Here is a 27,035-nt window from a genome sequence, read left to right on the forward strand (position 1 = left end):
CTGTGCATTGCGGCTGGCGTGCTGCGCTGATCTGAAGCCAGGAGCCAGGTGCTTCCTCCTGGTCTCCCATGCGGGTGCAGGGCCCAAGGACCTGGGCCATCCTCCACTGCCTTCCCGGGCCACAGCAGAGAGCTGCCTGGAAGAGGAGCAACCAGGACAGAACTGGAGCCCCGACCAGGACTAGAACCCGGTGTGCCGGCACCGCAGGCAGAGGATTAGCCTAGTGAGCCGCGGCGCCAGCCTAATCATCCATTTTCTCCACCTCTGCTCTTAAAAGTGATTATGGCTTGAGAAAACTACATGAAGACAGAAACTGGTGAGTTCGTGTTTATCAATCTTAAGCAGGCCCTCATCGTTGCTCCCTAGCCCCACTACTTTTCTCTGGTCACTTGCTCTACCACTTTCCACAACAGCATTCCAGAACTTCAGCTTTCCTTCTAACTGCAAACACCACCTCCTTCTCTACTGACAGATGACCTTGTCTCCTACTTCGCAGAGGTAACAAGTCATCAAATGAGAACTTCTTTAACTTCCTGTTACTAAACATACAAATTTACAAATACTTCCTCTTATCATGATTAAAGAGGTAACTCCTTTCTCTCCTCTTCAAGACAAATTCTTCCACCATGACTTAAAAAAAAAAATTATTTATTTATTTATTTGATAGGCAGCATGACAAAGAAGGGGAGAGCCAAAGAAAGAGAGCTTTTATCTGCTGGTTCTCTCCCCAAATGGCTGCAATGGCCTGGGCTGGGGCCAGGCTGAAGCCAGGCATCTGAGGAGCAGGGGCCCAAGTACTTGGGCCATCTTTCACTGCTTTCCCAGGCACATTAGCAGAGAGCTGGATCAGAAGCTGAGCAGCTAGGACCCAGGATGTCAGCATCACAGCTGCTGGGCTACACTGCTGGGCCCTGCACCACTGTTTGAATCGCCTCTACTCTTATCCTCTCAAGAACCTTGGGGCCGGCGCTGTGGCGCAGTGGGTTAAAGCCCCGGCCTGCATCACAGGCATCCCATATGGGTCCCAGTTTGAGTCCTGGCTGCTCCACTTCTGATCCAGCTTTCTGCTGTGGCCTGGGAAAGCAGTAGAAGATGGCCTGAGTCTTTGGGCCCCTGCACCCACACAGGAGACACAGAAGAAGCTTCTGGCTCCTGGCTTCAAATCAGCTCAGCTCTGGCCATTCTAGGCATTTGGGGAGTGAACCAGAAGATAGAAGACCTCTACCTCTCTCTGTAACTATGTCTTTCAAATACTTTCCTTCTCTCCCTTTCTCTTTGTAACTCTGCCTTTCAAATACATAAATAAATCTAAAATTTTTTCAAAGTAAAATACAGAAATGAAAAGCCTTGACCCCACATCATCCTCTCTTTCCTCCATGTCAAAGCCAAATTTTCTTTCTTTCTTTCTTTTTTTTTTTTTTTTCTGACAGGGAGAGTAGATAGTGAGAGAGAGAGACAGAGAGAAAGGTCTTCCTTTTTGCTGCTGGTTCACCCTCCAATGGCCACTGTAGCCGGTGCACCGCACTGATCCGAAGCCAGGAGCCAGGTGCTTCTCCTGGTCTCCCATGCGGGTGCAGGGCCCAAGCACTTGGGCCATCCTCCACTGCACTCCTGGGCCATAGCAGGGAGCTGGCCTGGAAGAGGGGCAACCGGGATAGAATCCGGCGCCCCGACTGGGACTAGAACCCGGTGTGCCGGCGCCGCAAGGCGGAGGATTAGCCTGTTAAGCCACGGCGCCGGCCTCAAAGCCAAATTTTCAAAAAATATTCTACACCTTGTCCCCATTTCTGTATCACTTCCATCTCCAAATTATTACAATCAGTATTTTGTTTTGTTTTGTTTTTACATTTATCTATGGGGCTGGCATTGTGGTGCAGCAGATAAAGCTACCATCTGCAATGTTGGCATCTCTTATGGGCATCAGTTTGTGTCCAGCTACTATTCTCTGCTAATGGCCTGGGAAAAGCACTGGAAGATGGCCCAAATATTTGGGTCTCTGCCACCCATGTGGGAGACCTGGATGAAGCTCCTGGCTCCTGGCTCCTGGCTTTGGCCTGGTCCAGTCCTAGCCATTGTGGCCATTTGGGGAGTGAACCAGCATATGGAAGATCTTTCTCTCAAATATTTGAAAGAGGTACAGGGAGACAGAGGGCACTTCTATCTGCTGGTTCATCCGCAAATGGCTGCAACAGCTGCCTGGAACTACAACCAGGTCTCCCACATGGGTGACAGGCGCCTGAGGACTTGAACCATCTTTGCTGCCTTCCCAGGCACATTAGCAGGAAGCTAGATTGGAAGTGGAACAGCCAGGACTCAAACCAGCATTCATATGGGATGCCAGTAGGAAGTGACTTGTGCCACAATGCCAGCCCTGCAATCTAGTCTTCAGTCCCTTCATTTAACCAAACAGCTTTCACCAAGATCACTCCTGACCCCTGTGTTACTAAATTAAAAAGTCACCTCTAAGTCATCTTCCTTGACCCCTTTGGAACAGACTACTTTTTATTGAACACTAAAAAATAAATGAAAGAAACGCTAGTATCTTGTTTTATTCTTAGAGGTGCATGTAATGGGCCCTCAAAACATGGTTTAAAATAATCATCTGCTTGCTTAAAAACCTTCCAAAGCGTTCAGTGGCCATGGTGTGCAGTCTAGGCTCACAACTCCAAAATTGCAAGACTTCCCAGGATCTGGCTGTGCTGGTCTTTTAAACAAAGCTTATTTGTTGCCCCTACACTCAGGGATGTACGATGAACTCTAAGCCTCTCAAAAGAATAAACTACAAGAAATTTCCAGAAAACGCCTTGTTGTTCTTGGCATATGCTGTTTCCACAGCCTGGAAAACTTTACTTCCCTTTTCCCCAGACTTCCGGAGAACTCTTACTTTATCCTTCTTGTCGCAAAAGTCACTTCCTCCAGGAACCCTTCCAGATACTGCTAAGAAAAGCTGCTCATTGTGAGCCCCAGGCGCCTCGGATTTCCTCTGTGCCCTGCACTGCTTTCTGGCCCATCTATCTCCCAGAGTGCACAGATGAAAAAGTCCCTTCCCATCAGCCGCTTCCTCCTCAGCGCGGATCCCGCGCGGTGCCTGGCACACGGTGAAAGTGTGTTGCGGGACCACTTCCCACCTGCGGGCGGGACTGGAACCCGTCCGGTTAACGGGTGAGTTCCCAGGCTCCCGGCCTGCGTGGCAGGGAGATTTAAACCCCCGCACCGTGATTGGCTCCAGCCGCAGGGGTGTGTCCGCCGCCTCGGCGCCCGGGAAGTGCGCAGGCGCGCGACTCGGGCGCGCGCAGGCGCGAGGAGGGCGCAGCTCCAAGTCCGGTCTCGGGGTGTCCGGGCTGCCGCGGCCAGGGAGCGGTGGTCGGGAGCTCCCGGGTGAGTCTCCAAGGGCTGGGGGGAACGGACGGGGGTGAAGGTTTGGCTGATGTCATGAGAAGAAGTAGGATATTGTGGCTGTTGAAAAGTTGGTGGGTCGGGCTGAAGGAGAGGAAGGGGCACGTTGGCCCAGGATCAGCAGATCGGGCCCAGAGCGAGGACGCGAGGCGCGGGGAGACCATCCAGGGGCTGGCGGAGGGTGGGGATGGCGGCAAGGTGGTTCTGGGGCTCTTCCTCGGAGCCTGGCAGAGGGGAACCCGCAGCCCCTCGCCCGCCGCACCCGGCGTTGCCGTGGTCGGGGTCGTAGACTTCATGGTGGCCGCACCGAGGACACAGCACTGAGATAGTTGCTGTGGAGGATTGTGCTGGGGGAGTCCATCCCTGGCTTCCCTGCGGACGCGCGAGGGGACGGATCGGAGGATGAATTTTACAATTCGAGGTTGAAGTAGCGGGGGGTGGGGAGGAGCGCCGTAAAATGCTGTTTCACTTCATCCCTTTTCTCGTCTTTAGTCATTAGTCACCGCAGTGTTAGGAAAGGCAGCTGATGGTAGAGGAAACTGAAAGATATCCCGTTTGAGCAAAGACAAGAAGGGAGTGCCATTCAGCCTTTCGCTGTTTGTCTCTCCTGGGGTGAAGGTTCAGGCAGGGTGCCTGCGGCTGAGACGGGTTTGGACCCTGGCAGCTTTCTGTCGGTGCTCCCTCAGCTCTGGGAGAACAGTGTGGCGTCTTCATCGCAGGTGTTCCAAGAGTTGAGCGGGATAGGACTCTGTAAGCCCCCGATGTCTCAGTGAAATAGCGATAGTGCAAGCGTGCCCAGAGGAAAGTGGCTCTCCCACGTTCTTGCCTATCCTGGAAAATACACACTTGAAATTCCTGAGACATCATTAGCTAGAATAGTTTGAGATCTAATCATAAAATATTTCTTAGCAAAATACGAAAAGTTACTATTCCTGTCACCAGCTAAATTGATGCCAAAGGCATCCCTTGGTCACTTGCCATTTGTTCTTTAAAGTGGCAAGAAGTAATGAGAAAGAACACAATAACATAAATACTAGCGAATAGGAGAAACACGTCTTCTAATATCACCATGCTCCAGTGACAGGTCAGGTGAAAGTAAATTAAGCGATCCTGGTTACCCTGCAGTGTAACCACTTACCTAAGACTTGTTGGAGTTTTTTGTTTTCAGGTGCTTGTGGTATGTGGTCTTACGCTAGAAAACTGCTGTGTGGTTAGTTTCAGAATAGGAATGACTTATTGTGCCATGAGTTTCCAAAAGTATTACATTTTTTCCTATAAGCAGTAGAATTTCTGTATGCATCTTGGTGTTTCTTTTATTCTGAATGAACTTAAGTATGATATACAAGCTAAAGGTCACATCATTTCTAGTCATCCAGAACACAACCTAGAACCAGGAAGCAGGCAAACAAACAGAAAAAGGCCCTGTGTTCACGGGACAGCTGTCAGAGTTTTGCTTATAAGTCATACTACCATGATAATTTTTGCTGTTTAGAGTAGTTACTTTATTTCATATTTTTAGTGTTTTGAAAAAAATATTGCCCTCTTTGAAAATGATTATGAAATCATGGCTTTGATTCTAGAACGCATTATATTATATAACTGTTAAACAGCTACTCCTGATGTAACAGCTAAAAATCATCTCATCGATTTTGCTCTACACGTAAGAAAATAGTGCTTTGGGCTTAGTCTGCTCATCTTTAAATAAATGAAGAGTGGATGAAGGCCAAATAGCTTGAAAATTCTGTGAAGCCTGTGATAGTATTCATTATTGTAACATAGTTTTCAGAATTTTCCTGGTTTTCCCCTATGCAAGGAGATTCGAATAGGAAAAGAGATGTTTGCTGTTGGAGATTTTTGTGAAATCAGGTGTCCTTTTGGTTTTCTTTTTTGAACGAAGGCTTTCTCTTCTTCATTTGGTTCCAATGTCTCAAACATTCTGGAAATGTGGTTTTTTGCCTGTCTGTACTCCGCATCATGGATACATTAGCCTTTACAGTGTACGATGGTGCTTGCATCTTAGGACACTGGAGTTTTTATGCCATTGCTGTATTTTGTTTCTGGATCTATAGGTTGACAGAGGAGCAGATGACAAGGATTGGTCTGTGCTTTGTTGTGCTGTGGAGGAACTTGAAACTGTTGGATTCAGTGCCTCTAACAATTGGAGGAAGTGGACTATGGAGCCAGGAAACAGCATGCACTGTGCTTTTTTTTTTTCCCCCAGTAGAGGACGTGGTGGTGATGGGGCTCCATTTGTACACATTTCAGTTCATTGACATTTTGTTTTGGTTGTATTGCAACCTCCAATTTTTTTTTTTTTTTGATTATTTATTTGAAAGAGTTACAGAGAGAGAGAGAGGAGAGACAGAGACAGAGAGAGAGAGACCTTCCATCTGCTGGTTCAGTCCCCAAATGGTCACATTGGCGAGGATTGGGCCAGGCCTAAGCGAGGAGCCAGGAGCTTCTTCCAGTCTCCCATGTGGGTGCAGGGGCCCAAGCTCTTGGGCCATCTTCCACTGCCTTCCCAGGCCATTAGCAGGGAGCTGGATCGGAAGCAGAGCATCCAGGACAGAAACTGGCACCCATATGGAATATCAGCCCTGCTGATGGTGGCTTAACTTGCTGTGCCACAACATTGGCCCAGCAACTAAAATATTTTAATCACTGATCACTATATTTTTCTGGAATCCTCTCATTGATCTTTGTGAGTTCTCTAGGTTTGTTTTAAATTTATTTTAACAGTGTTTTGACAATTGAAATTCTTCAGAATACCTCTTAACGCTTATAAAGTAAAATTCAAACTTCTTGATATACAAACTCTTTACAGTTTGTCTCCTGTTTTTTTCTTTGTGTGTGTGTGTGTGTGCTTTATTAAGTTTTTATTTTTATTTTTATTATTTATTTATTTATTTATTTTTTATTTGAAAGGTAGAGTTACAGAGAGGCAGAGGCAGAGAGAGAGAGAGAGAGAGGTAGATTTTCCATGCACTGGTTCATTCCCCATGTGGCTGCAATGGCCGGAGCTGTGCTGTTCTGAAGCTAGGTGCCAGGAGCTTCTTCTGGGTCTCCCACACAGGTGCAGGAGCCCAAGGACTTGGGCCATCTTCTACTGCTTTCCCAGGCCACAGCAGAGAGCTGGATTGGAAGTGGAGCAGCCAGGACTTGAACCGGTGCCCATATGGGATGCCAGCACTGCAGGTGGTGGTTTTACCCGCTATACCACAACACCGGCCCCTCCTGTTTGTTTCTTAAAGCTGTCCTTTCCCTCTCTGTACATACACACTTATGTTCCTGCCTGACCACTGAGGCCATATATTGAAGCATTTCTTTGATAATTTAAAATTGTGATTTTTTTTCCAGAAGTTGATCACATTTGGATTTTTACTCACACATTGAAATTATGAAAGATGTTTAAAAATTATTATGAAAAAGTGTTATTGTCTTATTGAATGTTATATGCCAGTAACTGTTCTAAATGCTTTGCGGGAATTAAGTCAATCCATATAACAACACTTGAAGTAAGCATTGTTAGTGTGTGAGAGTATTGTTTAGTGGGAAAACTGAAGCACAGAGAAGATCAGTAAGTAGAGTCAGGATCTGAAACCATTATGCCTCCAAATACTGGGCACTGTACATAAAAATTCCATGGAGGGGGGCGATATCCTCACCCAGGGACTCGTGTGCTCATGCTCTCTGTATGTGGCCTATGACTCCCTGTCTCAGCATACTTGAGAAGCTAGCCAGAAAGCTTCTGTGTGAGCTTGGAATCACAGGTGACATACTTGGATAGTTTGGGTGAATGTTTCACTTAGGCTGGGTGAAGTCTTGCCAGTTATCCCCACTTTTCCCTTGGGGTCTGCCCGGCAGATGCCATACAGTATCTGCCAGGTTGCCCATCTCTCTTTCCTCTATTGATTAGCAGCTTTTTGGACCTTGAGCCTCTTTCTCATCTTTCTTATAGAACATTCTGTTTCTGTTCCCACAGCCTTTCCTTTAGACAGGGTTAATATAACTGATTGCAGTTACACCTACGTCTGCCTCCCCAGGATTACTCCCAGGTCACTTAGAATGGAACTGTGAAAGTGCCAGGGTTGACAGAGATTTGAAGGCCAGGCACTGGACACATAGCAATTAAATTGTAATAAGGAACTCTGTGCGAATACAGTTTAATTTTGAGCTTCCTTTGCGTTCCTGATTTTTCGTGGTACTTTCTCACTCAGTATGATCTCTGTCTCCAATCATGTGCTTCAGTGTACTTTGAAACCAGGTTAATAGCTGTGCCTCTGTGGTATACTTATTATTTGCATAGTTTTGAGGCCTCTATATAAAGAATGGTTAAAGTTGTTCGTGTAGGAGGTGAAAAGGAAACTTAAGAGAGGAAGTAAAAGGAGGAAACTATCCTTAATATAAATGAGACTCTCATCTAAATGCCTTCAAGAAAGAATTTAATGTCCTAACTAGAGCATAGTTTCTTTTGGGTCTAAACTGGGATATTTAGAGTATTTAGAAATACTCAAAAGCCTGTAGTTTGTACAGATAGTTTGCATGTACCCATAGTTTTTGAATTAAGTATGTGTTAGAAATGGACTCTAGGAGTAAAAGAGACGTCCCTAAAGAGAAACTGAATTATATTTCCCAATGAATCGTGAATCATGCCTGAATTTCTGATTTACTTTCTGTAATCTATCCTTCTATTCCTATATTCTCTACTGTTCATTCTATTCTCTACTGTTATCTTCAGAGTCTTGGAGTAAGAGCTGCTCAGGTGTGTTATGCATATACATCTTCTGCAAATGGTACTTAGAATGAAGGCGTCTGGAATACCTTGTGACCTGAGATTTCAGGGCTGAGGGCAAGATGATTGCAAGGCTCTACCCTGTCTAAATATAGTTTTCTCCCAAACCATCCAAGTTGGCTCTGATTCCAGGTTCATCTGGAAGCTTTCTGATTAGGTCCTTAGACACTCTGATACTAGGAATCAGATAGCCACAGAGAGAACACTTAACTAATTTAATCAGTTTTTCCTCTGAAAAACAACCAGTTTTCTTTTTGTAAAGGTTTATTTATTTATTTGAAAGTCAGAATTACACAGAGAGAGAAGGAGAGGCAGAGAGAGAGAGGTTTTCATCTGCTGGTTCACTCCCCAGTTGGCCGCAATGGCCAGAGCTGTGCTGATCCAAAGCCAGGAACAAGGAGCTTCCTTCGGGTCTCCCAAGTGGGTGCAGGGGCCCAAGGACTTGGGCCATCTTCCACTGCTTTCCCAGGCCACAGCAGAGAGCCGGATTGAAAGTGGAGCCGCTGGGACTCGAACCTGCGCCCATATGGGATATGGGCACTACAGGCGCCGCCTTCACCCACTATGCCACAGCACCGGCTCCATCTTTTTAAAGATTCATTTATTTAAAGGCAGAGAGAGAGAGAGATGAAGATGAAGATCAAGATATTCTGTCCACTCGTTCACTCCCCATATGGCCACAGCAGCCAGGGCTGGGCCAGGCCAAAGCCAGGAATCAGGAACTCCAACAGAGTCACTGTGTGTTAAGGGACCTATGTACTTGGGCCATCATCTGTTGCCTTCCAGGCACAGTACCAGGAAGCTGAACTGGAAGCAGAGAAGCCCGGACTTGAACTGGCAAATGGCAGTTTACCTTGCTATACCATAACACTGACCTCAGCTAATTTTATTCTGAAATAACCCTGTTATCCTAATGAGTGAGGATGCTACAACCTAAATCAATTAAGTAAATCACGTGAATATCAGGACTAAGATGAACCCAGGGTCTAGTAAGGGTCAGAGTATGTGCTATCAATGGCTGCATTGTGCTTATTCAATTCAATGTATTTAATTATCTTACCTTGTCTAGAAATAAGCTTAATAACAGTGACAGGAGATTCAGTAATGACCGAAATCATACACAACCCAAGGAGGTCTTGAGAGTGACTTACATAGTTTTAGTCATAGACTAAGAAGACTTTAGTCTTATAGGAATGTACATGCATAAAACAGCTAAAACATGGGGGCCGGCACCGTGGCTCACTTGGTTAATCCTCCGCCTGCGGCACCGGCATCCCATATGGGCGCCGGGTTCTAGACCTGGTTGCTCCTCTTCCAGTCCAGTTCTCTGCTGTGGTCCGGGAGGGCAGTGGAGGATGGCCCAGGTGCTTGGGCCCTTGCACCCGCATGGGAAACCAGGAAAAGGCACCTGGTGGCTTCGGATTGGCACAGCACCAGCCATAGCGGCCATTTGGGGAGGTGAAGCAATGAAGGGAAGACCTTTCTCTCTGTCTTTCTCTCTCACTGCTCACTGTCTATAACTCTACCTGTCAAAAAAAAAAAAAAAAAAAAAACCTAAAAAATGAAAAAAAAGAAAATATGGAGGAGTGGAGAGGAGTGCTTTTTTTCTGCATATTCTAACTCAAGTAGCTTGAAAAAGTTTCCTTGTGATAGTTGATACTTGAATATTCATTTGTAAAATGAATTAATTATTTGTGAAATGAATTAAGAGAGATGTTTTGTGGCACTGTTGCTTCCTTTTGCCAGGCCTTTGAACTAGGCAGGCTCCTGACCCCTCAGTACCTTCCATCTGCCAGTGTAAGAGAGTTTTCGGCTTCTTGGAAAGTTTCACCATCAGTAGATAGTAGTTTTCACAACATTCTCTTCTGGTAGCCCTAGCCTATAGTTCCCCTCTTCAGTTGCGCCTGACCTGGCCTGCCCTGGTAATACCAAAGGCCTCTGTAGACAGAAGTCTTCTTTAGCTACTATCAGTTCTATTTCAGGAAGTACCCTCCTAGTTCCACCTCCACCTGTGTGAGTGTACATGTGTGTGCATGTGTGGTTAAAATTGAATATGTTACAAAAAACATGGAAGATAGGATACTGGCACATAAAGAAATGTTGAGTGTTTGAGGAAATAGATATATTTACTCTGATTGGACATTACACAATGTATACATATACTGGGATATCGCGTCATATCCTGAAAGTATGTATAATTTTTATACAGTTAAAAATGTTTTAAGTAAAAATTTTGGAAGAAGTTTGTGAAAAAATGGAAAAAGTTAGATATGGAAGAACATAGACCTTTCAAAAAAATTTTTTTAAGAGATTTATTATTTGAAAAGCAGAGTAACAGAAAGGGAAATAGAGGAGAGGAGAGGTCTATCTGCTGGTTTACTCCCCAAATGCCTGCAAGAGCCAGGACAGGGCTAGGCCAAGCCAGGAGCCAAGAACTCCATACTAGTATCTCATGTGGACAGCAGGAACTCAGTGCTTGGGCCATCATCTGCTGCCTCCTAAGGTGTGTGTTAGTAGGAAGCTGGATCAGAAGCAGAGGTGGGACTCAGTCCCAGACACTCATATGGATTGGGAATGTCCCAAGCTGCCATTTAACTTGCTACAATACAATGCCCACATCCAAAGTAGCATTTTTTTTTTTTTTTGACAGATGGAGTTAGCGAGAGAGAGAGAGAGAGAAAGAAAGAAAGAGAGAGAGAAAGAAAGAAAGGTAGGTCTTCCTTCCATTGGTTCACTCCCCTAATGGCCACCATGGCCGGCGCTGTGCCGATCCAAAGCCAGGAGCCAGGTGCTTCTCCTGGTCTCCCACGTGGGTGCAGGGGTCCAAGCACCTGGGCCATCCTCCACTGCCCTCCAGGGCCTCAGCAGAGAGCTGAACTGGAAGATGAGCAACCGGGTCTAGAACCCGGCGCCCATATGGGATGCCGGCGCCACAGGCGGAGGACCAACCAAATGAACCACAGCGCTGGCCCCCCATCATTTTTTTTTTTTTTAAGATTTATTTTATTTATTTGAAAGACAGAGGGGCCAGCGCTGTGGTGCAGTGGATTAACGCCCTGGCCTGAAGCGCCAGCATCCCATATGGGTGCTGGTTCGAGACCTGGCTGCTCCACATCCAATCCAGCTCTCTGTAATGGCCTGGGAAAGTAGTAGAAGATGGCCCAAGTCCTTGGGCCCCTGCACCTGTGTGGGAGACCCAGAAGAAGCTCTTTAAAGTAAACTTTAAAGAAAAAAAAAAAAATTTTACTGGGACTGGCGCTGTGGCGCAATGGGTGAAGCCACCATCTGCAGCACTGGCATCCTATATGGGCACCAGTTTGAGTCCCGGCTGCTCCAGCTCCCTGTCACTGCCCCTGGGGAGAGTAGACAAAGATGGCCTAGGTTCTTGGGATTCTGTATCCAAGTGGGAGACTGGGATGAAGCTCCTGGCTTCAGGTCAGTCCAGCTCTAGTCGTTATGGCCATTTGGGGAGTGAACCAGCAGATGGAAGATCTCTCTCTCTTTCTACCTCTTTCTAACTTTGCCTTAAAAAAAGAAATTTTTGCCGGCGCCGCGGCTCACTAGGCTAATCCTCCACCTGCAGCGCCCGCACTCCAGGTTCTAGTCCCGGTTGGGGAGCCGGTTCTGTCCCAGTTGCTCCTCTTCCAGTCCAGCTCTCTGCTGTGGCCTGGGAAGGCAGTGGAGGATGGCCCAAGTCTTTGGGCCCTGCACCCGCATGGGAGACCAGGAAGAAGACCTGGCTCCTGGCTTTGGATCGGCGCAGCGCGCTGGCTGTAGCAGCCATTTGGGGAGTGAACCAATGGAAGGAAGACCTTTCTCTCTCTCTCTCTCTCTCTCTCTCTCTCTCTCTCTCTCTCACTGTCTAACTCTGCCTATCAAAAGAAAAAGAAATTTGTTTAGTTGAAAGGGAGAGTTACACAGAGATAGAAAGAGAGAAATCTTCTATCCGCGGGTTCACTTCTCCAGATGTCTGTGACCTTCAAGGCTGTGCCAGGCTGAAGCCAGGAGCCTGAAACCATCCAGATCTCTAAGTGCATACAGGCACATTAACAAGGAGCTGGATTGGAAGCAGAGCAGCTGGGACTCCTAGGACTGATGCCTGCCAAAGCAGCCCCGGGAATTCAATTACTTAAGCCATCAACACTGTCTCCCAGGATTTGCATTAGCAGAAAACTGGAGTCCAGAGCCTCAGCCAGGAATCAAATGTGGGACATGGGTGTCTTAACTGCTAGGCTAAATGCCTGCCCTTGGAGTGCTCCACTTTGGGGGGTGGGGGGAGGATTTATTTATGTGAAAGGTGTAGTTAAGAGAAAAGCTGATCTTTAATCAGCTGGTTCATTCCCTAAATAGCTGCAATAGCTTGGTCTGGAACAGGTCAAAGCTAGGAGCCTGGAATTCCATTCAGGTCTCCCACATGGGTCACACAGGGCCTCAAGTATTTGGGCCATCTTCTACTGCTCTCCCAGTCGCATTGTTAGCAGAGAGCTTGATCAGAAGTGGAGCAGCTAGGACTCAAATGGAGGCACGTATGGGATGCCTGTGTTAACCAATGTGCTTACCCTATGGTAAAAACAGGTTTCCATTTGTTGCAGATGCATTATTAGTTGCCCTAAAAGGTTAATGAAAATATGCCAGAGTGGCAAACTTTATCAAATTGTGTTAAGAGTACAGCAGTGAGGAGCCAGCACTGTGGCTCACTTGGTTAATCCTCCACCTGCGGCACCAACATCCCATGTGGGCGCCGGGTTCTAGTCCCTGTTGCTCCTCTTCCAGTCTGGCTCTCTGCTGTGGCCTGGGAAGGCAGTATAAGATGGCCCAGGTGCTTGGGCTCTTGCACCCGCCTGGGAGACCAGGAGGAAGCACCTGGCTCCTGGCTTCGCAACAGCGCAGCCCAGGCCGTGGCGGCCATTAGGGGAGTGAACCAATGGAAGGAAGACAAAAGAGTACAGCAGTGAAGAGGCCATTGCTGTGGCATAGCGAGTAAATATGGGCACTGGTTCGAGTCCCGGCTGTTCCACTTCCGATCCAGCTCTCTGCTATGGCCTGGGACAGCGGTAGAAGATGATCCAAGTCCTCGGGACCCTGTGCGTGGGAGACCCGGCAGAAGTTCCTGGCTCCTGGCTTCTGATCGGCGCAGCTCCAGCCGTTGCGGTCAACTGGGGAGTTAATCAGCGGATTGAAGACCTCTCTCTGTCTGCCTCTCCTTCTCTCTGTGTGTAACTCTGACTTTCAAATAAATAAATAAATAAACCTTTTTTTTAAAAAATGAAAAGTACAGCAGTGAAGCTGATGAGTATAACTTAGACCAATTTCATTGTGACTTTTTTTTTAAGAGAAAGAGGAATGCAGGAAACTGAAACTATGTGGTAGAATATTTTAGGTGCAAAAATCCTTGCTTTCCTGTATAAAATGAATTATTTAAGAGATTTGTTCTTGTTAGGACCTGTGGAGTTGATGGTGATTTAGAGTGTTTTTTCTGGGGCCAGCGTTGTGGCATAGCAAGTAAAAGTTGCTGCCTGCAATGCTAGCATCCCATATCAGTGCCAGTTTGTGTCCTGGCTGCTCTGCTTCTGACCCAGCTCCCTGCTAATGGCCTGGGAAAAGCAGCAGAAGATGGCTTTAGTGCTAGGGTCCCTGTTACCCACATGAGAGACCTGAAAGAAGGTCCTGGCTCCTGGCTTTGGCCTGACCCAGCCATCTGGGAAGTGAACCAGTGGTTGGAAGATCTCTCTGTCTCTGTAATTCTGACTTTAAAATAAATAAATCTTAAAAAAAAATGAAGTGTTTTTTTTTCCATTACTTCCTGAGCAGCTCTCTGGTTTTAAGATCTTTTCTTTGTATATTACTTTTTTTTTTTTTTTTTTGACAGGCAGAGTGGATAGTGAGAGAGAGAGACAGAGAAAGGTTTTCCTTTTTGCCATTGGTTCACCCTCCAATGGCCGCTGCGGCCGGCACATCTCGCTGATCCGAAGCCAGGAGCCTGGTGCTTCTCCTGGTCTCCCATGCGGGTGCAGGGCCCAAGGACTTGGGCCATCCTCCACTGCCTTCCCGGGCCATAGCAGAGAGCTGGCCTGGAAGAGGGGCAACCGGGACAGAATCCGGCGCCCCAACCGGGACTAGAACCCGGTGTGCCAGCGCCGCAAGGCGGAGGATTAGCCTGTTAAGCCACGGCGCCAGCTGTATATTACTTTCTAGAAGTCTTATTTTCATTTTCTAAACTAATGTAGATATTTTCAGGTTCTAAACTACTAGAAAGCAGCTGAAAACCATGATTATTCTGTTCTTTATAGTCATTCTTCTATTGCATTTGAGTCTGTGGAAGAGTTAAGATTTCATGGTCTTGTTATAGCAGACATCTGAAATTTTGAAATGAGCCACAAGGTCAGGTTCTTTTAGCTTGTTCTCCGTTAATCAGCAGCTCTTGTATGATTTGATATTTGTTAGGAGGGGTACAGCCAACAGTAAGCTTATTTATCTGTAGTTGCAGAGTAAATCCAGACTTGAATAATAAATCTGCCTTTTACTGATTCAGTCACTTTGGGCAAATTGCTTACTTAAAATGGACCTTAGCTTCTCCATCTATGAAATGGTCTTAAAGGAGGTAAGGATTTATTCAAATACTTAATAGGGTAGATGGTAGAGAATAGGTACTCCTTGAGTATTTCTTCCCACATCCAGGTTTAAATAAGAAAGAATTTAAGAAAGTCTTTTAGGGGCCGGCGCCGTAACACACTAGGTTAATCCTCCACCTGTGCCGCCAGCATCCCATATGGGTGCCAGGTTCTAGTTCCGGCTGCTCCTCTTCCAGGCCAGCTCTCTGCTGTGGCCCGGGAGGGCAGTGGAGGATGGTCCAAGTGCTTGGGCTCCTGCACCCGCGTGGAAGACCAGGAAGAAGCACCTGGCTCCAGGCTTCGGATCGGCACAGCACCAGCCATGGCGGCTATTCGGGGAGTGAACCAACGGAAGGAAGACCTTTCTCTCTGTCTCTCTCACTTTCTGTGACTCTACCTGTCAAATAAATAAATAAAATCGTAAAAAAAAAAAAAGTCTTCTAGTATTCCCCATCAACCATAGTAAGAGCAGCAGAGTGTAAAAGCTCTGAGAAAAATCTTAGGTTTTCCTCTCCATCTCATGTAATTAATATAGTAGATGAAGTTCTTGGATGTTTTGGGAAAAGAACACAAATATTTAATCTGCTAGATCAAATCAGAGAAGAATAAATTTAATGGCATCTTTGTCTCAAGTGATGTTTGTTTTTCATCTGTTCCCCACCTGTTCTCTTTTCCCCTCAAAATTCTGAGTAGCCTTTTCCTGACTTAATAAGAAAAACATTTGAAGATAATGTAACACTGTATAGGTAACTTGAGGTTGCACTCCATCTGACACCACCTAGCAGACTTATGTAGGCCAACATGAGCCTTAGGATGTGTCTCTGTCCTTCCTTACAGTTCTGCTTCTTGGCTGCTATAGTCCTGTGCTCAACACCCTCAGGAATCCAGAGAGGAGAGAGCTTGGGCAGCTGTGCCCTGATGTCAACATGCCAAATGTGTGAGAACTTTACAGATGCATGATTCTTGTCTTGTGTGTCATCTGCTCGGGGGAAAAAGTATTAAGTGGAACCTTGAATTCACTGAAAGGGTGTGTCCTTCAAAATGACCTCATTGCTGTCTCAGGAGTAATTCTTCACGTCCACCTCCCAGTGATAACTGCTTCTTCTTCTTCTTCTTCTTCTTCTTCTTCTTTTTTTTTTTTTTAATATGTTTAGAAGACAGGACTCCTAGAATCTCTGATTTTGACAGAAGTCACTTGTGTATTCAAGCCTATCTTTGAAACTACATGAGATTTTGCTTGATTTTACTAGGAAGAGAGCAAATATCTACTTAGAATTGGGGAGAATCACCTCTGGGAATAGAATTAGAAAATTACATGATTTGAGAGATCTGGGCTTCCTTACCATAACATGTCACTCTACCCACAGGATACTATATGCCAAAACTTGGTGAGGGATGCCGTTTCCAGGTGCTAATTAGTGCTTATCATTTTTCTTACACCCTTTTCCCTGTTGGGCAGTGAGGAATTATACACAAGAGGGATAGATAACTTTAGAAAAGCATACTGCTGGGGCCAGTGGTGTAGCGGATAAAGCCACTGCTTACAGTGCTGGCATCCCACGTGGGTGCTGGTTTGAGTCCCAGCTGCTCCACTTCCGATCCATCTCTCTGCTATGGCCTGGGACAGCAGTAGAAGATGGCCCAAGTGCTTGGGCCCCTGCATCCGCATGGAAGACCTGAAAGAAGCTCCTGGCTTCTGACTTCGGATTGGCATAGCTCCAGCCATTGCGGCCATCTGGAGAGTGAACCAGCGGATGGAAAAACCTCTCTCTCTCTGCCTCTCTTTCTCTCTCTGTGTAACTCTGACTTTCAAGTAAATAAATAAATCTTTAAAAAAGAAAAGAAAAGCATATTGGTAGGGAAGGGCAGGTTTTGGAGCGATATCTCAGTTGGGGGTGTTGGGAGTTGTAGAGAAGCGTGACTCCCCATGTATGCAGGTGGGGTTATACAGAAAGGAAAGGGGTACAAATATCTGGACATGAAAAGTTGCAGAAAGTAACTTATTTTTTTCATAGTTGTAACTTTGAAAGACTGACGAGAGGAATGATAGTATGGGCAAATTATGATAAAGTTAAAGGCTCCTAAACAATTAACAAATTAATAAAGCACATAGTTCTGTTTATGTATGTATCTGATGAATGACAGTTGTCAATTCAAGAATGGCCTTTATTTCTTGATTATATATTTTAGTATATGAAGCTTTTGCCTGAACTACAGATCTGAAAGTAAATTTGGAATTTTTTTCATGAGCATTAATAACTTTAGTCAAGGTATAATTCATTAATCTTAAAATTGTTAACTAAGACAGTCAAATTATAAGTAGCTCTAATTGCAGTACCTTCCTGTACTAGGAACGTATACCTCACTTGAGATGATTCTACTAAAAGTGAGATCTATAAGTGACCAGCACGCTGTTGCGGATCATACACATGCAATGGCAGTTTTGAGTTTGTGATTCTAGTAGATATTTCCAGATGTGGTGCTGTTGTTACATGTAGCTTTGTTTCTAGGAGCCACTTAAATTGGTAGTACACCCTCTTTTTTCACCTACTTGTTCGTTCAACTGACACTTTTGGAGTGCCTACTGTCAGATCCTGTTAGGTGTTAAAAATAAAAAGATGAAGGGTTGGCATTGTGTTATATAGCAGGTTAAGCCACTGCCGGCAATGTTGGCTTCCCGTATGAGTGCTGGTTTATGTCCTGGCTGTTCCACTTCTGGTCCTGCTCTCTGCTAATGGGCGTGGCAAAGCAGCAGCAGATGACCCAAGTGGGAGACCCGAATGAAGCTCCTTTCTCCTGGCTTTGGCCTGGCCCAGCCCTGGCCATTGCAGCCATTTGGGGAGTGAACCAGCAGATGGAAGACCTCTCTCTTTCTCTCCTTCTCTCTCTATAGCTCTGGCTTTCAAATAAATAAATAGATAGGTAGATAGACAGATAGATAAATAAATCTTAAGAAAAAAAGGATCAAGAAATTAAAAGATGAAACTACTGCCTTCCAAGTTCAGTCTAATACATGCCCAGGTAATTAGATTGCCTGCTTATCACTGAGTATGCTTCATAGCAGGGTTTTTTTCATAACACTTTGAAATTTTAGGCCAGATCATTTGTTGGAGGGCTTTCCCAAGGAATGTCATAGGATGTTTAGCAACTTCCCTGGTCTACCCAATGGATACTGCTTAGTGCTCCTGCATTCCATATTGGAGTCTCAGCTTTGCTCCCTACTCCCGAATTCCTACTAATGTGTATCCCAGGAGGCAGTAAGTGATAGTTCCAGTAGTTGGGTCCGTGCCACCCACACAGGAGACCTGGATTGGGTTCCTAGTTCCCAGCTTTGTCCTGGTCCAGTCCCAGCCTTTGTGGGCATTTGGAGAGAGAACCAGCAGGAGGGAGGTCTCTCTCTTCCTCACTCCTTAACTTCCCCGCTCCCTATCAAATAAATAAACAAATAAATAATTTTAAATGTCTCCATATATTTATTGCCAAATTCTAGAGAACAAATCTACAATGTGAACCAGACTTTATCTGTATCATTGACAAAAGGGCTTTGATAAATCAGTTTTCAAAATCTCTCTGTCACTCTTTCAAAAAGACAAAAATAAATAATAAACATTCTGAAAAAAAAAAAAAAAGAAAGTATAGGAGCTGGCACTGTGGCATAGCAGGTAAAGCCACAGCCTGCAGTGCTGGCATCCCATATGGGGGCCAGTTCAAGTCCTGGCTGCTCTACTTCCGATCTAGCTCCCTGCTAAGCACCTGGGAAATCAGCATAAGATGGCCCAAGTCCTTGGGCCCCTGCACCCACATGGGAGACCCGAAAGAAGTTCCAGGATCCTGGCTTCGGATCCGCCCAGCTTCAGCTGTTATGGCTGTTTGGGGAGTGAACCAGCAGATGCAAGAACTCTATCTGTGCCTCTGTCTCTCTGTGACTCTATCTTTCAAATAAATGAATAGATATTTTTTGAATGTAATACAAATATAATCTGTGTAATGGGAAGAAAAGCTAGATCTGTTGCATAGTGTTTATTTATGTGACTTCTCAAAGGAGAATACACAAGAGTGATACTGAATCGCACCTACTAGATATTTTGTATTTTAGCTTCAGTGTCTGTAAGGCCTCTCTTTCAAAGGTGGGATATAGAAAGGCTAGTTCTTCAGTTTCTTAGGATGTTACTAAAACAATGAACAACACAGCAGGTGGAAGAGGAGAGTGCTCTAATGAAAACTTGAGCTCTTTTCTGAACTCTGTGCCAGCATTACCCTTTTCTTGTTTAGAATGAAAGTATTTCACTTTCTCCAATGTGTAACCTGGACAACTGGCATATTTTTAAAATGTTTCCTCTGTGTGTTAGGCACATGACTTTTAATTTGTTGTTTTCCTTAACTAGACTCTATTACCTTACTGCTTTTCCAGAAGAACATTGTACAACCAATAATTCATTTCAGTAGTCTCTTAAAGTGCTTGTCTTGCAGCAGTGCCTTGCTTCTTAAAGTAGGGTGACCACCTTCCTGTTTTAAAGAGCACTTCAGGCCAGCGCCGTGGCTTAACAGGCTAATCCTCCGCCTTGCGGCGCCGGCACACTGGGTTCTAGTCCCGGTTAGGGCACCGGATTCTATCCCGGTTGCCCCTCTTCCAGGCCAGCTCTCTGCGATGGCCCGGGAAAGCAGTGGAGGATGGCCCAAGTCCTTGGGCCCTGCACCCGCATGGGAGACCAGGAGAAGCACCAGGCTCCTGGCTTCAGATCAGCAAGATGCGCCAGCTGTGGCGGCCATTGGAGGGTGAACCAACGGCAAAAAGGAAGACCTTTCTCTCTGTCTCTCTCTCTCTCACTATCCACTCTGCCTGTCAAAAAAAAAAAAAAAAAAAAAAAAAAAGAAAGAAAGAAAAAGAAAAAGAGCACTTCAGGGCCGGTGTTGTGGTGTTGTGGTGTAACAGGTAAAGCTGCCCCTGAGACGCTGGAATCCATATAGGCATTCAAGTCTCAGTTGCCCCACTTCCCATCCAGCTCCTTGCTAAAGTGCCTGGGAAATCATGGAAGGATGGCCCAAGTTCTTGGGCTCCTGCACCAATGTGGGAGACCTGGAAGAAGCTCCTGGAAGAAGCTCCTGGCTCCTGGCTTTGGATTGGCCCAATCCAGCCATTGTGGCCATTTGGGGAGTAAACCAGCAGATGGAAGATCTCTGTCTCTCCCGCTCTCACTCTGTAACTCTTTCAACTAAAATAAATAAATCTTAAAAAAAAACAAAAACAAAAACAAAAAACACACTTCAGTAGAAGTCCTAAAACCTGTGTTTTATGTGCATCTTTGGTACTAACTAGCATTAAATATCCAATTAGTCTTTTGCAGCTATCTGTGGGATAGATAAATAAAAATGGGTTTTATCTTGTCTTCATAAGAAATACCTAAATTCCCTAAGCCTACCCTCTTTATTTTGCTCAAAGCTTTGTTTCCTTGTTCTTGTAGAATACCCACATTTCCATTTCTGTGCCTGATAAAGTTTTGATTCATCATGGATAATCTGACATCAGAAGAAATTCAGCTGAAGGCTCACCAGGTTACTGATGAGGTAAATGTTTCATTGAGAATAAGTAATCCTGTTGCAGTTTTCACAGTGCAGGATCTTCCTAGTCCCTTTGTGTCAAAGAATGAATTTGCCCCTCAGTGGCATTGCTCATTGCTTTTCATCAACTCACCAGAAACACTAAGTAAGTGAAGATAATTCGCATGATTTTTCCAGATGGTCATTGCTTAACAGTTACTCACAACAAAGATACTTTAAATTTGAGGAATTCTGGATTTTTTATTTATTTCCTACTATCTGTGTAATATTCTTAGAGTTCTGTCTTCATCAAATTTTTATGAACCCCTTTAAGTGTACCATCCTAATTTTCTTTTAAGAAGGACTTGATAAGAATAACTGAAAATACAGTGACCAGTTTTCTTGGTTTTGTTTTAAAGGGAGGGATGGGCTAGTGATTTTTAAACAGAATAACGTTCTGAATATAGTCTGTGTTTTTTTGTTTTTTGGTTTTTTTTGGCTACATATTTTGAAATGTTTAAACTAAAACTGTATTTTTTTCCTAGTCTCTGGAAAGTACAAGGAGAATCCTGGGTTTAGCCATTGAGGTAAGAAAGTGTTTAATCATCAAGTTAAATATAGAAGTTTATAGGAGGGATCCTGATAGACTAGCTGGAGTTGCTGCTAAAGCACATTCTATCAATATACTTTATTATTTGAAACCTGCAATTACTGAAATTGTCAAACCATGTGCTAACTGGCCTTTTCTGCTTTTCCCTTTGTGATGGTATTGGAATATGATCGGAAAGATGAATTAATTTTGAATTTTTGACTTAATTATTTTTGGAGATTATGTTGAAATGTGTTCATTTAAGAATGCTAGTTCTATCTGTAGCTCTGATCCTCTGAGGATGAACTTCCAAATGATTCTAGTCTTGCTATTTGTCCGCCCTTTTAAGGTCTTGTTTCTGTTGGTTTAGGGCATTTAATTTAATTAATTAATTTATTTTTTACTGTTGGTATTTTCCCTCTTTGTTTTAGTCTCAGGATGCAGGAATCAAGACCATCACTATGCTGGATGAACAAGGGGGTGAGTTAAAGTTACTGGCAGAAATTCTTAAATTGATTTACAATGCCAAAATGTTCTATCAAATCAGCCCTGTATAGATTTCCTTTGGGAATGCCTTAACTTTGTAAGATGAGTGATGTGTTTACTTCTGATTTGAATGACATCATGTTTATTGCCTGGTTAGCACAGGGGGCAGTGACCAGCTATATACCAAGTATGTGTTAGGCCAGCATGGCTTATTGTGTGCATCAGGCCTCTATACATTCTTACTTCACCCTAGAAATCAAAGTTAAGTCCTAAAACAGATTTAGATTCAGATTAACTTGGGAACATTTGATTTGAGTTGGCCTTGAGAAATCTCATCTGTTTTTGATTAGTCTTGTGGTAACCCTCAAGTTTCAGGCATATTAAGTGATAGAAATGCTGGGATCTGATGTGGTCAGAGTACGCTTGCTTGCATTGGGAGGGCACTAAATCTTCACATGCTCCTGGTGTACAGATTTCTTTAGAATAGATCCTTCCACAATTACAAGCCGTTGTCAGTATGGGTGTAAGAGTGTCTTCATGTTGAACATTTTGTAATACCTTCTGACACTGATAGATTTATTCTTTGTGGTATAGTATTGGTAGATTTGAAGTTGAAGTTTGTTATTCCACTATGGCGTTTTCTTGTTGATACTGTAACAGAAAATGTACCTTCAACACTTTATTCTTAGAACAACTAAACCGCATAGAAGAAGGCATGGACCAGATAAATAAAGACATGAGAGAGGCAGAGAAGACCTTAACAGAACTCAACAAGTGCTGTGGCCTTTGTGTCTGCCCATGTAATAGGTGAGTGGATAAATCAAGGTTTTTTTCAAAATCAGTAAATGAGAGCATCTCCTCCCAAGTAAGGTTAGAAGTATGATTGGACCTAAATGAGGATGTTTGTTAGGTAAACTTAAAATATTTCTTCTTTCGGCAGATTGAGTGCTTCATGTGAATAGCTATGTTCACTGAAAACCATGGCTTACTTTTGGCCAATACTGGGAGCAATTTCCAATTTTAATTTGTAGTAAAATACAAAAATTTTGGAAAATATATATTTGAACGATACAGAGCTGGATGGGGTTAGTGTCTTTCGTTTCAAACAAGGGAAGTTAATAAAACTCGAGTATGTATTCTGTGATAGGCTCCTGAGAGATGGCTAAAGGAATAAAGGCCTTGGGCTCTGTTTTCAAAAGACTGCTATGTTGTTGGGCGTATGAAGAAAAAAGAGAAAATATGTAACTCTAGTGTTAGCTCATATGGTATCAATTAAGAATGGGGGAAAGGTGATAAAGGTCGGGCTGGAGAACATCTTACAGAAGAGGCGGCAGATGAGTTAGGCTTTCAGTGATTAACAGGAATTTGGATGAACCTGAGAAACAGGGAGGGCATTTTGCTATGTAAGATTCAAAGGAAACAAGGAATAAGGAAGCTGCCAAGCTGAGGAATTGATAGGTTAGAGTGGAGTATATGATTACATAACCAGGAGACTCGTTAAAAACTTACTGTATTCTAGGCCAGTGAGGTTGGACTTTATTAGTGAGGATAGAGAGGTGCTTGTACAAATCAAGAGACTTTATTTTAAATCAATTGATTATATCTGTAATAAGAAGGAATGCTGAAGTCTTGGAGACTAGTATATTGGCACATGAAGGGTCTTCAAAGCACTATGTATGATGAGATTTGCATGACCCAGAAGAATTCATTCTTTTGGTGCCTCCATTGTGAATATTTAAATTCTCTACTTATCCTTGGGTAAACCAGACTCTATGACGTTGACAAATACAGCATCTATTCAGACTAACATGAGGTTTGATTCTAATACAGTTTACTATGGTCTTTCTCTTCTGTTAGAAGGAGTGCATCTTTGTTGTTTAAAAAATAATTAACAAAATAACCTTGAACTTTACTTTTAGTTGAAATGACAATGTCTAGGGATTGAATGGCTATGCTTACTGCTGAAAGTATTCATTTCTAAAGATCTTTGTAAACATTAGTACTTCTGTTCATTTGCCTCAGTTGATCTGTTAGCCCAAGAGTGGCATAAAAAGGTTTACTGGCTCTTGGCATTTTGATTCTTCAGAGGACTTAGGAATGGAGGAGTTTTTGTCCTATTTTCAAATAAATGTTTTCATGTAACTACATGTTCTGTGCCATTTCTGCTAGAGAAAATAGAGTTAAGTTGCCTGTTGATCAACTTTAGTGTTTGTTTTGGCCAGGCTTTCAGATTCGATGGTGTTCTGCCAGTCTTGTCTGTTGGCTTCCTGTTCTAATGTAAAACTATTGACTTCTTTTAACCTTGGTTGACTCGCTGAAAGTCCACATTTTAATAACTGACTTCTCAGTCAGGGTATCGCAGGTTCTTTAGGCAACTAAGTCATAAATGTGCAGATTATTGGATTCAAACTCTTAGCTATATTTTGCAAGCTTGTTCCTTTACCCTTTGTTCTGTGTAGTCATTTGGAAGAGTGAAGAAAAAAGAATGTAGGTCAATTTCTTTGAGATAGGTGTTAGGAGAAAAACAAAGAGGAAGTCCTTCCTAGAATCCAGAGCAAGATCAACTCTTAAGTCACAGGTTGTTAAATGGGAAGAGCTTTGAATCCTAAGATTATTGAAGTGAGAAATTGCTTTACAGAATTTTTTTTTTTTTTTGACAGGCAGAGTTAGACAGAAAGAGACAGAGACAAAGGTCTTCCTTCTGTTGGTTCACCCCCTAGATGGCCGCTATGGCCACTGTGCTGCGCTGATCTGAAACCAGGAGCCAGGTGCTTCCTCCTGGTCTCCCATGCAGGTGCAGGGCCCAAGCACTTGGGCCATCCTCCACTGCCTTCCCCGGGCCACAGCAGAGAGCTGGACTGGAAGAGGAGCAACTGGGACAGAATCCAGCACCCTAACCGGGACTAGAACCCCGGGGTGCCAGTGCCGCAGGCGGAGAATTAGCCAAGTGAGCCACGGCGGCGGCCTCTACAGAAGTATTAATTGTGAACTGCAGCCAAGCATAGACAAGCTTTTGTTAGACACCAATGGGAGAGAAAATAGAATATGGTCTTCAGCCTCCTCACCTCAGCAAAGCCTTTAGCCAGTGGGTCAAGAGGATATACTTCTTAACAGATGGAATCAAGGGGCTACTGTAACAGAACAGTTGTTCCCTGAAGAGGAGAGAATGATATCTCAGTTTAAAAATGTCTGATTTCTATTCCCTTTCTTTCATCTGTTTCTTCTTTATATACCATTGAGGCCTCCTCATCTTAACTGCCAATCAGAGTTTCAGTTAGGCTTATCATATAAGCAGTCATAACATGAGCTTCTCAGAGACTGACGCATGATCTTGGTCTTCTTTGTATAAACCTAGTATTAATTCTGGTAGTAGTAGCAGTAACAACCCAGTTCTATAGTCTCTTACCTGCCATTCAGAAATCTAAAGACTCCAAAGCCAAGGTTTTTTTGTTTTTTCGTAATAGCGTTACCACTTACTAAACTGCAAAATGTAACCTGAACTGAACATTTAGTTTTTATTTGTCACACTTAGTGTAAATATTAACTTGTTTTACTATAGAAATATTTATGTATTTGATTATGTGGTACTGCTGAGAACATCTTGCATCCCAGTGTTTTAGATGAAAATTGTAGGCCTATGCATTAATTTAATCTGTCATTCTGAATGTTTCTAATTTAATCCTTGAACAATAAGATCCATGCTCTTATTATCACCGTTTTACATCTGGAGAAACAGAGGCACAAAGAAGCTACATTAGCAAATGGAAGAGCCGGGATTCAAGACCTGCCAGAGCTCTTGCTTGAGCTATATGCCACATTTGCTTTTTTGAGCTTTTTTGTTGTTGCTGATATTGGATGCATTGCTGTTTAGAAAATGCTTGAGTAGATTTGTTCTTTAAGATTTCTTTTGTTCAACAGGATTAACTGAAGCCAGGTCAGAAAAAAAAATTTTTTTAAATAAGACATGGAAATATTTGTACTTAAAAGAATTTTGTGTTATGAGAGAATTTTAACTGTAGCTGATTCTAAAGGCCTGATAGAATTTAACAACAGATTACTAGTATTAAAGTTTAAAATAATGAATAAATACCATGGTTTACTACATTGGAATTCTAAAAGCACAATAACACATACCCTTTTTTAAAAATATCCTTTATATTAGACAGTAACCAATAAACTATAATTAGCAAGGAGACAAACTTAAAATGGAATGTCACATAGTAACGAACTGCCTGATATCCCAGTTTACATGTTCTTTGATAAGATATTCTTCTATGTTGAGTTGGTCTTATAAAGTCCAACATAAAGGCACATAGTTTGAAGACAAATCAGTATTTTAGACCCCTTACTAGGGAAATTCAAAATAGGTGCTATAGGTCTTTTTGCTATTCCAATCTTATGTAATATTGAGGTATGCAAACCGAGCTGTGAATGGCTAAAACACATATTGGTTAATGTTTCCTTCAACAACTGAATGTTACCTCCATCCTACCCTCTGAAACACAGAGATCTACCTCTGGTACTGGCTGTCTTATTTGTCGTTACTCTGTTTTTTTTATGTTCCATATGGTATTTGATATTTATTAAGTGATCAATAAATACTTGTTGATTGAATGTCCTTGCAAAACTTGTTGACTGGTGGGAGAGTTAGAAATGGAAATACACTTTTAAAAATTATAATTCAAATGAAATTTGTGATAAAAGCAATGAAGGAAATGTATAGTCACTAAGGAGTGAGGAAGTTTCACATCTCCAGTAGTAGTTGCCTTCTCTTGTATTAATTTTTATAATTTTAGTAAGGAATATTGTCACTCAAACTTTCTGAGGAACAATGACGTGTGCTGTGGTTTAAATGGTTTTCTTGTTTTTCTTTTTACCCAGATTCTCAGATGTTGGTTGTTTCTATGACACCAGGCAGGAATTTGAATGTGTTGTGTTTTTAAAACTCTAAAACTGCATCTGTTCTGTTTGGCTGGCGTTTACTATTCTCTGTATTTCATTCTCTCATCTAATCTCTTCCTTTCTAACCTGCTTACTAAAAATGAAGATTTAACCTCAGAAGCCGGGCTCAGTAACTGATCAAAGGGAACATTGAGATGCAGTCTTGTGGCGCAGTTTGGGCTGCTAACCTGCTGTCTAAAGGTGATGCTTCATGTGGCTTTCCTGTGCATGTGCATGGACTTTGTGAATGATGGAGACTGTCTTAAAACCTGTGTTGTGGTGTGGGATGTAGAGTGAATTTGTTCTTCATGGGTGCTGTTAGACAAATAATGGACTTGATAAAAGAATTTTAATGTATAATACCACCCTTTAATGAGTGCCTGTGATCATTAAGTTCTGGCTAAATAGCATTTAAGATTACTAAGTTTTCTAAACAGTTTAAAATAGGTTAAGCTTTGTAGACAGCTCCTGCAGTCTAGCTCTGACCAAAGGTAAGGGATTCCAGACTAAATGCACCTTTTTCTTCATAGGACTCTGATTTTAGCATCCTATCTTACCTTAAGTTTCCTTACTCCTTTCTGGTTCCTGAATGAAAATTTCCTTTATAAAAGTGTTGCTTCTAATGATTTGGATTTCCCATGATTTAGGCCACTATCAAATCAAGGATTTAATTGCCTAAGTC

At 43.4% G+C, this 27,035-nt stretch overlaps 1 protein-coding gene across 2 annotated transcripts in view; it reads left to right on the forward strand.

Annotated features, from left to right (window-relative positions):
- Window positions 1-3,289: 3,289 nt before the first annotated feature.
- SNAP23 (synaptosome associated protein 23) overlaps window positions 3,290-27,035 on the forward strand; it is a 34,919-nt gene continuing 11,173 nt past the window's right edge. Inside the window, exons 1-6 of one of the 2 annotated variants that reach the window (XM_062205733.1) lie at window positions 3,336-3,378; window positions 15,637-15,736; window positions 20,262-20,364; window positions 20,883-20,924; window positions 21,358-21,406; window positions 22,102-22,219. In XM_062205733.1, the coding sequence (XP_062061717.1) occupies window positions 20,308-20,364; window positions 20,883-20,924; window positions 21,358-21,406; window positions 22,102-22,219 (266 nt within the window). In that variant the 5' untranslated portion in view covers window positions 3,336-3,378; window positions 15,637-15,736; window positions 20,262-20,307. Of the gene's footprint in view, window positions 3,379-15,636; window positions 15,737-20,261; window positions 20,365-20,882; window positions 20,925-21,357; window positions 21,407-22,101; window positions 22,220-27,035 lie in introns of both variants that reach the window. The other variant, XM_062205734.1, reaches the window with a different exon arrangement.

Source organism: Lepus europaeus, chromosome 11 (assembly GCF_033115175.1).
Source record: "Lepus europaeus isolate LE1 chromosome 11, mLepTim1.pri, whole genome shotgun sequence".
Lineage (NCBI taxonomy): Eukaryota > Metazoa > Chordata > Mammalia > Lagomorpha > Leporidae > Lepus > Lepus europaeus.